Below are 12,088 nucleotides of genomic sequence, written 5' to 3' on the forward strand. Positions count from 1 at the left end.
TTCCAAGTCTCACACAGAGTAAAGGTCTGATATTGCCCTATGATGATGGCCTTTGGGTTTTTTCTCAGGGGGTAGCTCAGCTATCTTTGCTCTCTATTTCACATACTTTTCCAAGTGTGCTGTCTTGTAGACATTCACATATAGAAGTGTACAGTCTTGCATTTCAAACTAGACATTCCTCCACAGATTTCACAATAACGTAATCTTCACGTACATTAAAAAGCAACATGTTAATGTCTGCAAAATGAAGGGAAGCTTTAGTTAAAATGTTATATAAACTTTACTCAGATTGTTATCAGCACAATAAAAGTGGGTGATGTTTATGGCTAAGAGAGATAATGGGCTGAAAAATACTAACTGATAAGCATGGTATTTTTTCCAGCTGTGCTCTGCACTAGCTGGTACCACTTCCCTCCCCCATCCTGGAAAAATTGTTTGGGGTAAAGGACTTAGCGAAGAGATTAGAGTTGCAACGGCCTTATAGGCAACTCTACATGAAACCTGATGCTCTCATCTGTGCAATTAACCATTTCTTTTTCAACAAGAAACATCAGCTCACAATAACACAATGACAACCAATACAGCCATCTCATTTTAAACATGCGAGTCAATATAGGTTATCGAAATACCCTGATACATATCCAAAGGAAATTAGCATTTATAAGAAATGTGTTCAAACGTAGCAAGGGCAGTAAAGTCCCCGGATCTTTGCATAATAGATGGTGGGTGTTCTGTGTCATTTCAGGCTTGAAGTATAAGCCTCTTGGCAGCCATAAGGGCTTGCAAAATCCATCTTTGTCCTACTATTAGTCCTCACAGGAATATAATTTAAAAGTAGATGAACATCTGCAAACGAAAAGCATTTGTGCAATACAAAATGAATGCAGACAATAACTACAGACCAAAAAATATATATCACTGGACATGCTCACATCATATGCCTCAATGTCACATTGAAATTAATGATTTCCATTTGGCAAGAGAGAGTAACCTATATCTACATATAGGATTAGATCCAAACAGTGTTTGGGTTGTTGTTGTTTTTTAACCATCTTACTTATTTTGCTTATAGAACATAACACAACGCAAAGCAAATAAGAAAGACAACCTCAGAAAATAGCAAATGTATGCCTCTGCAAAATTTTGTTTTAAAAAAATCAGAAAATGTTCCACCAAATATATCTGTGGCTTATGGATGGATTTAATTGTGTGTGCGTTTCTTTTCATATATTCAATAGAGCTTTAAATATTTCGTCGAATATTTCATTACTACTGGGTTCCAGTTTTGTTAGAACCCAGAATCTTATGTCTATTTATTTATTTATAACAATATTTATATACTTATATTTTATATACATAAAAAATGTAAGTGGTTTACAAAAAGTATATATAAAACTATACAGTTAAAAAGTTTAAAACAGAAATCAGATAATTACTGTGGAAAGAGCAGTTGAAATAAAAAATTGTCCAGTAGCACCTTCTAGATACCAACTAAGTTTGTTCTGAGTATAAGCTTTCATGTGCATGCACACTTCTTCAGATACTTCAGGTACAGCGTAGAGCTGGTTGGACTAATACTATGAGACAACTTCCTGTGTTCTTTAGCAGGCACCAGAAAGTTGACTCCAGCTTTCTTCAACCAGTGTCACGAACTGGCAGGACCATGGAGAGGGGAAAGAGGATCCAGGTGAGGGGTGTAGCCGTGACTGATACATACCGAGGCAAGCTGGGGGTGGAGAAGGAGAGGTCGGGGGCATAGAAAGTATGGCTTTTTGGCAAATGAAATCCTGAATATTTTTTTCAGCTCCTTATATACCTCGTTCCAAAATTTCCCTACAATTTTACATCCCCACCATGTGTGATAAAAGGTTCCCACCTCCCTCTTACATCTCCAGCATAAGTTTGACTGCTTTTTGTAAATCTTAGCCAGTATTTCCAGAGTGAGGTACTAGCAGTAAAACATTTTCATCATGTTCTCTTTTATCGTATAACAGGTTGTGAAATTGATATCCACCTTCCACAACCTTTCCCAATTTCCCAATTGGATTGTATGACCAAAATCCTTTGCCCACTTTATCATTACTTCTTTGGTTGTTTCGTCCTTCAGTTCCCACTCTAACAGCAAATTGTAGATTTTAGAGATGGTCTTCTTTTTAGGTTGTATTAATTCACTTCGTAATTTTGACACTTTTTGATCAAAGCCCTTCTTTTTATCCTGATTAACTCTCTGAACCACTTGGTGGTATTGTACCAGCTATTGTAATTTTTCTTTTTTCGGTTTTGGAAATAAAAAATTTAAAAAAGAAGAAAGAAAGTACTCATGGGGTGACAGCGGACAGCAAGGGGGTTGGTGTTGGTGCAAAGGACCAAAGCAGGGCCCATTGCCAGAGCCTGAGCTCCCCATCTCCACGAACATGGCGGGCTCTGAGGCATAGGGAGCAGTGGAAGGTGTGCTCTAGGAGGCCGAAGCCAGCAATGGCCCACAGCCCAGCTCATGAGCTGATCAGATGGAGCTCACCAGCTCTGGAAGAAGGTTGTGATACCTCAGCTGGAGTGGGCTTGGAAGAGGTGAGGGTCACATGCCTCATCTAGCCTAGAAGCTGCAATCAGCATGCAAGGGATAAATGGGAAGCAGAGGTGAGGTTCTGTGTCTGGTGGACTTCCCATGAGGATGGGCCTTGGCTTGGATATTCCAGAAGCAATTCAGGAATGTACTTTTTGGGACTGCATACACCAGTGGGGACTTGCCACCAGGTACGCTGGGGGTTGAGGACAACCAGGTGCCTGCCAGATGTTTTGAACTTCAATCTCTATCGGCCCCAGCTAGCACAACCAATGGTGAAGAATGATGAGCAACATCTGATGGGACGAGGTTGGGGGAGGCTGGTCTACCCGCTGGCAAGCATACGGATTATCAGTTTTCCACCCACTCAGACTGTGGCAGAATAACGCAATACTTAAATAAGAGATTCTTCAAAAATTTGACCCAGCTACGGTGGGAAATGGAGCTACAAGGTCAAGAGAAGCTGGAAGGCTGCAATTGCCCATATCCCCAAGATAGCTTATGTAACAGAAGGGAGGAAATACTTTTCTAATCCCCTATTCCTGTAAATTAAATTGTAATTGTTTTTAATTGCTGGATTTTAAATTGTGGTAACTCACCTTAGGACCAGCTGGCAAAGAACAGATAACAATATCCAAATAATGTAGCCTGTGGGTCTAATGGTAGTTAATAATCCTGTTTTAATTTCTATTTATTAGTTTTGTTGAGGCGAGTTTGGTAACCCTCTCAAGGTGAGAGGGTGTGTGGACTAACCAATCCTGGCAAGATTTCTTACTCTATGGGTTTAACTCCTTAATGCATTAAATTGAGGTAAGCATGTTGGTTATACGAGATTGGATTTATCCCACAGGTTTTACTTCAGTATCTTAATCGCTAGAACTGTAGGCCATCAAAGCAGTGGATGGAGGAGGCAGTGTGCCTCTGAATACCCGTTGCTGGGAGTCACAATTGGGGAGAATACTTCGCACTCAAGTCCTGCTTGCAAGCATCCTGTAGACATCTGGTTCACCACTGCAAGAATGATACATTAGATGGAACTTTGGCTTGCGCCTGCAGGACTCTTAGGTTTTTATGCATTAGTTCTGTGCATTATGCGTACAGCCAGATACCATAGCAGCAGAAGGAGCAGGTGGTGCCGTAGTCTAGACCACTGAGCTTCTTAGACTTGCTGATCAGAAGGTCAGCGGTTCGAATCCGCACGACAGGGTGAGCTCCCATTGCTTTAGCCCAGCTTCTGCCAACCTAGCAGTTCAAAAGCATACCAGTGTAAGTAGATAAATAGGTACTGCTATGGCGGGAAGGTAAATGGCCTTTCTGTGCGCTCCGTCACGGTGTTCCATTGTGCCAAAGCGGTTTAGTCATGCTGGCCACATGACCCGGAAAGCTGTCTGTGGACAAACACCGGTTCCCTCGGCCTGAAAGCGAGATGAGCGCCACATCCCATAGTCGCCTTTGACTGGACTTAACCGTCCAGGGGTCCTTTACCTTTTACCTTTGTAGCAGCAAGTACCCCATTATTATCTCTACAATGGTACCTCTGGTTGCGAACAGAATCCGTACCGGAGGTCTGGCCTCATCCCGAGGAATTTGCAACTGGAGGACTGATTCTGGGCATGCGTGCAGCACGGTTTAGCGCTTCTGTGCATGCGCGCGGCACGTAGAGCGTTTCTGCGCATGCGCACAGGACAAAACACCGAAAAATACTTAGGAGTTTGCCACGTCCGCATCCCAAAGATTACGTATCCAGATAGAAATGTAAGCAGAGGTACAACTGTACTACTTTAAATTTAGCATAGGGACTTGTATGTACAGAGGAGAGAAAAGCACTCTGTACTTGGAAAACTGATATTGGCCTAGGTGCCTCCCTAATGTGCTAGCTTTTTTCATGCATCAAGCTTTGTGGGATTTATGTATGTTCAGAGTTGGGGAAGTACTTGATTGTCTGCTGTTTGGAATATATGGATTGCCTCTTATTTAAATTCTCCCTAGCGTGTCTTTCATCCCAAAATGTAAACTGCAAACTCCACTGGACTTAACCTCAAGTTAGCCTTTATTGGATACCCTAAGTATATTATCATAACCCTTTAATCAACAGCTGCAGTTCACAGCCAGATTTGGGTAAGTAGCTTATTATACAGCCCAACTTCAAAGGGACTTCTTGCTCAATAACACATTCCATCCGAATCTGGTAAGCTACAGCCACTGCCCCCTACACTGATTTGCATTCTGGTGCAAATATTCCTGGAAACTGGTGTGTCCGAAAGGAAAATGCTGAAATGCAAAATAAACCTTTGCAATTAAGAATGTTCTTACATGCATGAAACTGTAACAAACTTAGTTTGCGAAAAGGAATTGTGATCAATTTTGCAAAGTAAGCTTGTTCAAAGGGCATGTGTTTGTGTGTGCGGGTGACTGAGTATGAGTGATATGAAAGGCTGTCACTGGAGCAGCTTCCTTTAAGCCAATTCCTTGAAATTATTTATTTCAGTTCCACATAAGCACTGTGCTCATTTTTGTAACGCTAAACTAATATGCCGTAGGAAAAACAAGCTGAAATGGAAAGATAATGTCTTCACACTCTTCCATAGACTCTGGTACAAATGATGTCATTCATGATATATTCCTAGCAAATGAAAAAAAAAATCATCTTTATAGTAATGCTGGTGTCTTCTCAGTTGCTTCTATGTGTGGGGTTGTACTTGTGATGCTGTTGCCAGTAACACTGGCCCAGTTTGCATGTTACATTAAACCATAGCTTATGACCAAGCAGCAGACCTGCACATGCTGTTGAAATCATGGACACACGACTCCTACCCTTCCTCATATACTTTGGGGGCTGTCCACTCACTCCTTCTGTAACTGCCTCACAGAAAGGACATGAGGGTAGAAGAGCAATTTGTTAACTTCAGAAGGGTGGTTGTCATAATACAATGCAGCTATCAAGGCTGTAGTGTCAAGAGCCAAGGAGAATGCTATTCTTCCCTATTTCTTCTTGTTTTTTTCCACTCTCTCCTTCCATGCTCCAGTCTGATGGGCAGGGAAGGTATACTATGTCCTAGTACTGGTGAAAACAACTTGATTGGGAAGAATAGCATTCTCCTTGGCTCTTGACACTACAGCCTCGATCGCTGCAACTTTAAGCAAACAACAACAGAACTGACTGCCTTAAAACCCTGGGGTGAAACGTAGAGAGCTGCCCTGCAGAATTAGACCATTAGTCCATCTGGTTCAGTACTGTCTCGCACTGACTGGCAGGGACTTTCAGACAGAGGACCTTAGCAGCCCTAGCTGGCGATACTCAGGATTGAACCTGGAACTGTTTGAATGTTCCGTAGGGTTGCTATATTCCCCCCAAACGTCAATTCTGCCTTTGAAATCCCTGTAGTGTCCAACAGAATCCGGACATATGGCAGCCCTATCTTTCGCCACTGGACTATGGTCCTTCCCCTGGCCACATGGTTGTATGAATGAAATGGAAAAAGCTTACCAACACCATAGTTCCATTTGCTATTTTTCGTTTGATGATAGTCTCATTGCCATTCCACTTCTGCACTTGAATCAAAGTACCATTCTCTCTTGTTATAACGCTCTTAAAAATAAATATAAAAGTAAGAGTTATAAGGAGATGAATTTTTGGTTTTACCTGCTATCTTTCTTCCCCCCCACCAACAGGAATATATTTATCTAACTGAAGTTCTGATTATTAGCAGACTCGCCTGTCAAGATACTGCACTTCCCACCATGGGAACCATTCCTAGGGGAAACAATAATATTCACCTTGGCACGCCTGTTATCCATTGTTATTTCCTCAAACTCTTGGTCTAGCTTGAAGGAAATCTCAGCAACTTTAAAGACCGTCTCTGTTCTGATGGTGGCTACATCTTTGTCTGTGGTGATGGTCATGGTGGGTTTGGCTAGGCTGCCCAGTTTCCTTTGGGCAAAACCTACTCCTGCAGAAGAGAAGGAAAACAGAATTTCACCTTGGGAGACTGACATTACCCTGTCTCTCACCTAGGGCCACTCTCAACCATCTACCAACCCCACGAGTACATAATCCCTGGACCTTAACAAAGACCCCAAAAATATGACCCAAAAGAAGAAGAAGAAAGCAAAGAACAAAGAAAGGGGAAAGAAACAAGAAGATGGGAGAGAGAGAGAGAATAGAAAAAGAAAAAAGGAAAGGGAAAAAAGGAAAACATTAGAGAAAAATAAAAAGGACTTCCGATTCTCCATCTGTCAGTTACATAAAAACAGTGGGAGGAGATTATTTAAGATATTCAATCCATGATAACATCTATCTTCTCTCCTTTCTGTTAAACGGTATTTTTTTTTTAAGCCAAAGTGCCTCAGACTCATTCTGAACAGTTTTCTTGTTGCCCCACTCCTTTCCCAGGGAAAACCTATTCTTTAGTGCTAAATCGGAGCAAACGTCAATCCAGAGAAAATCTGCTGTTTCCTTGGATTGAATGCTAAAGAGCCATTTCCCCCAGGGGATAAGCCCTTAGTTTGTGACAAAATGTCTGCTTACCCAGTTCTTTCATATATTCATCAAAATTTTCACTAGAGATGAGTTTCCAGGTTCCTGAGAACTGCTCAACCATGACGTAAGAGTGATGGGGGGAAATCCTTGTGAGTACTGCTGTATGGAAAAACATAATTTTTTGTAGGAAAAAGATAGCTTTTGGCGGGCCATCTCCAGATTTTTTTATGTCCTTGGCATGCTCAGACAGGGAGTTAGTTGCTACAGAATGTCATCTCCTGTGCTGCCACCTGCCAAACATATAAGGGTGGTGGGACTACCTAGAAGGTCCATCTGATGATCTGAGAGGGTCTCTCAAATATTTGGAGCCTCAGGCCTTTAAACAGTTGGGTTGCCTAGGGGTTCACTACTATCTCTCATCAACTGATGACATATCCTACAACATTTCTCCCAGTCCATAGTGATAATTTTACTATTTATACCCCACACATCCTACTGGCTTGCCCCATCCACTCTGGGCAGCTTCCAACATACATAAGAACACAATAAAACAGTAAACATTTTTTAAAAACTTCCCTATACATGATTGCCTTCAGACGGCTTGGGGGTTGGATAACTCCATACCCTCCAGCATTTCTCCAATGAAAATAGGGACATCCTAAGGAAAAGTGGGACATTCCAGGATCAAATCAGAAACCAGGACGGCTTTTCTAAATCAGGGACGTCCCTGGAAAAAAGGGACACTTGGAGGGTCTGTGATGATGCTTCTCCTCTCTGCCAGCACTTTCTCCTCCTCCTGCCGCCTCTTACTCTTCAGGCCCAATGTTCAATGAGGAGGAGGAAAACAGGAAACAGCACTGATGCTGTTCACTCATCTATTCACTCACACTTTCCCTCTGGGCCTGATGGACTATGCATGCAACTTGCATGCTTCAGCCCGGCAGAAGCTAGCTGCAAATTATAGCACTGACATTCTGTGTGGTCTGTCCTCCTCCGCTCCTCACTCCCCATTAACCTCCCTCTCCAGGGCCTGTCCTCGTGACATCACCAGGGGCATCCTGTCATAACATGGCCAGGGCCTATCCCTAGGTCTCAGGTTTGGGCCCTGAAATCTCAGGGTCTGGGATGCCCTTGACCTGGCAACCCTAGTGGCCTGCGGGCCTCTTCCAGGTCCTTCCTTTCTGTTAATAGTTCTTTATCTTTAAACTGGAATTGGACCAGAGATTTTCATACTGAGGGTTCCTTCAAAGAGAGGACAATGCCTCTAAAAATCAGGACACACACGGCCTAAATCATAGCAAATGATCCATATTTTTTTTTTACTGGGCCTTCTCTCCCTTTAGCAGCTGTATAGCAGGCAGTAATTCAACTGGTGAGGATCCCCCCTATCAGTTGAATGCATATGCTGGAGGAAAGTAGCATTTGTTGGGTTTCTGCCTGTTACGTAGCTTGAGTAGAAAAGTTGTTCTGGGGTAGAGGTGCAGGAAGGTGGTGGGCCCATCCTGAAAGCATGGAAAAGTGCTTGCAAATAAGTAGATAGATAGAAGCGATTTCAATCAAAGCAAATCATGTACTTGAAAAGGTCAGTGTTTCCCCAGAAACCTTTTTTAAAAGTTCACAGCTTACCTATACAGATATATTATCCTTAATACTGAGATCGCCAACACAGTGCTACAGCCTTATGGCTTCAAAACCTCAAATATTTCCAGGTTCAAAAGGGGCCCAAGGACTTTTTCTTTCTGGGTAGGTGACATTTTAGAAAGGTGAAGGATAGAAACTTTGTGTTAGTAGTACAGAGTGTTGGCAGGTTAAATGCCTGTAAGCTAATGAGAGTATCCTCATGTGTGTCTTAAATCTCACCCTGAAGTGAAATTTCAGTCCGGTTATTAAATATCTCTCTTTCCTTCTCCCCACCCACCCCAAACAGCCATGACACTTGGTACAGTCCTCTAATAGACTGAAAAGTGCAGCTAGATAAAAAAAATGTCCGATACAAAACGCAGCAGGGAAGCAAAGCTAAAGTTGCTTTCTGGCCCCTGAGTGTCAGTGCACTTCAGATAATACGTGCATTAGCAAAGAAAGTTGTTCTGGAAGTTTTGAAGGTTAATAAGAAAGCTGTGTGAGATAAAATGGTCATTACTGCTCCTTACCAGCAGGGAAAGACCATTGCATTTTCATAGAAGGAAACTACTATGATTACACTTAGGTCAAAGCAGAATAAATGAAAGAGAAAATAACTTCCACTGTGCAGTTCGATGCAAAATTTAGAGCTGGAAAAATGTGCCGTTAGAAAGCAACTGGCAATTGGAAAAATGGGCAGTGGGTGGGGATTATGACCCAATGTCAGGGACCACATGTACATAAATATAGGGCAGAATGCTTAAAAACAAACTGCCTAAACTATGCTAAAACGCCATCATCTTTTGGGCCAGAACCTTCTCTTCTTCACCTACATCTTTAGGCAGGTAGCACTTTTCACATCTTTGTAAATAGTCTCAAAGTCCAGCTTTTTGTGCCTGTTAGTTAATGAACTAAGGCAGAATCATAAATGAATCTTCACTGTATAGTAAATAAGCACTGACTGTTATGGAGAAATTGCCACAGATACAGAGTGTAAGCAAGGAGGAGAACACACTTTATGTTGGTTCAGCTTCTTCTTCTTATTAGTGTGGAGTTTCTGATGGGGAATTTGAGCAGCTGGAAAACTTGCTTTACTAAAAACAATCCTGCATTCAGTTAAGAAGTGGGTCAAGTTTGGATGCACAACTGATGCAATGTTGATGTAAAAAGCTATCGATTTGACACAAAACAGTCCAAACAAACCTTTTTAACACCAGCAATGACTTAGCTATTACAGTGTCCCTTGTGGCTGTTACCTTTCTCCATGCTGTGGGAATATTTCATGCCACTGTTGAATTTCTGCCTACTACTGTGTATAAAGTTGAAAAAAGGAGAGGGTCAGTTAGAACAAGAAAACTTCAACTCCTTTTATCACCCATTTGTTTGCATCTGATATTTGCAATATTTGCCACATTGTAAGATGATACCAATGAAAGTCGCATACTGTATTTGGTAGTTTGATCTCCTGTGGTGTCTCTGTGCCTCTGTACTATAAAGTTTCTGTCAACTTTAAGCTAGACTGGCAACCATCTTGCAGTAGCAAAGGCAATCTAACTCATTTACTGAACTGTTCAAGAGGAAGCCTACAACAATGTTGCCCTTCCTAATTACTTGTAATTAAAAGCAGGAACATCAAATACAAAGCAGCTGTAGGATAGAAATCCTGATGGCCAGGAAAAAGGAAACACCTGAGTTTGTGTTGTAATGTATCTCCAGTCTAAGCAGAAAATGTCTTGTTTACGTCTCCAGTGTATTCCTGCTGTTTATCAATTTTTCCAAGATGAAGGTCAAACTTTGTGAAGTTCCTTTTTCTTAGCTGTAGGCGGTTTAATGTCAGTTCTTACAGAACGATTAGTTATATTTTTTAGAATAATATTCAACAGGACATTGACTAGCAGGGTTTTTAGAACTCTTAAAGATCTTTGTCATTGTATTAGCAAAGCTTAGCTGCAAATCATGCCTGAAATCAGCCTCAGTTCAGATTAAGTCCAAGAAAACCATCAGTCCTGAAACAACAGAACAACAACAAGAGTTGCTACAGAGCTTCAAGATGAGTATGACTCCAGCCTACCATTTTAAGGAGCAAGCAGGAGCCAGGTTTGCCCAACGGACTTGTTTTCCAGGAAGCAATCTTTGCAACACCTGTTTAGCTGTCTGGAACATTGTGGCATGACTTTGCCACCTACTCCCAGTCCATGCCAAGCTTGGTTTATGTACCTGCATAAAGCACTGAGTTCAACTTTTGACTCATAAATTACTTTCCTGTGGATTAGTAGCTGGGTTGTGAATCATGTTGCGCAGTGGTAGATTCTGGAAGGCAGAAAGGACAAGACCTTTCCAACAGCTGCCCTATATGAAATACCATAAACTGAAGTCCTTGAGCTTCAGTCACCACTGCCTGAATGTCAGGAAAGCATAGAAGAGGCAGAATTTGTATGTTCTGCCCATTACAATTGGGGGAGTTTAGAGGAACCCCTTCATATATTCAAATAATGATGGGAGAGGGCTGTGTGGGCTAGCCCTCTGTTGCCACCATGCCTACACTGGCAATACATGTGGCAGTCATGTGCCCACCATCTGCACACTTGGCACACATTGTCTGCCAAAATACATGTGTGGAGCTCCTGGATAGCTCAGCTGATGGAGCATGGTGCTGATAACGTCAAGGTTTCAGATTTGATCCTTTTATGTGACAGCTGCATATTCCTGTATTGCAGGGGTCGAAATAGATCTATTATTATTATTATTATTATTATTATTATTATTATTAATACCCCGCCCAACGGGCTGGGTTTCCCCAGTCACTCTGGGCGGCTCCCAACAGAATAATAATAATAATAATAATAATAATAATAATAAAGCGATAAAACATCAAACATTTAAAACTTCCCTAAACAGGGCTGCCTTCAGATGTCTTCTAAAAGTCAGATAGTTGCTTATTTCCTTGACATCTGATGGGAGGGCGTTCCACAGGGCAGACGCCACTACTGAGAAGGCCCTCTGCCTGGTTCCCTGTAGCTTCACTTCTCGCAGTAAGGGAACTGCCAGAAGGCCCTAGGAGCTGAACCTCAGTGTCTGGGCTGAATGATGAAGGTGGAGACATGCCTTCAGGTATACTGGGCTGAGGCTTTAAAAGTCCGCACTAACACTTTAAATTGTGACCCTCAGGGTCCTTTCCAACTCTAGAAGTCTATTATTTTATGATCTGCTTACATGGAGGAGCTGTATGTGCACACATAGAACACTTATCACATGAAGAAAATGTGCAACTTGTGACCTCATGTGTGAAGTGTTTATCTGACCATCCTGATTGTGCTTTCTGGGAACTGCAGTTTCTTTACCCTCACAGAGCTACACTTCCCAGAACTCTTAACAAACTAAAGTTCCCAGGATTCTTTTTTTGGAGGGGGGTGCTTTAAAATGTG

General features: G+C 42.0%; 1 protein-coding gene across 1 annotated transcript; it reads right to left on the reverse strand.

The window, feature by feature from the left end:
* Window positions 1-5,018: 5,018 nt before the first annotated feature.
* LOC128417316 (myelin P2 protein-like) lies at window positions 5,019-7,212 on the reverse strand. The gene is made up of 4 exons (XM_053395778.1): window positions 7,092-7,212; window positions 6,341-6,513; window positions 6,051-6,152; window positions 5,019-5,186 (listed from the first exon to the last, which is right to left on the reverse strand). The coding sequence occupies exons 1-4, from the start codon at window positions 7,162-7,164 to the stop codon at window positions 5,136-5,138; spliced, it is 399 nt and encodes a 132-aa protein (XP_053251753.1). The 5' UTR covers window positions 7,165-7,212; the 3' UTR covers window positions 5,019-5,135.
* Between the last annotated feature and the right edge of the window lie 4,876 nt (window positions 7,213-12,088).

Source organism: Podarcis raffonei, chromosome 7, assembly GCF_027172205.1.
Source record: "Podarcis raffonei isolate rPodRaf1 chromosome 7, rPodRaf1.pri, whole genome shotgun sequence".
In the NCBI taxonomy this organism is placed as follows: Eukaryota; Metazoa; Chordata; class Lepidosauria; order Squamata; family Lacertidae; genus Podarcis; species Podarcis raffonei.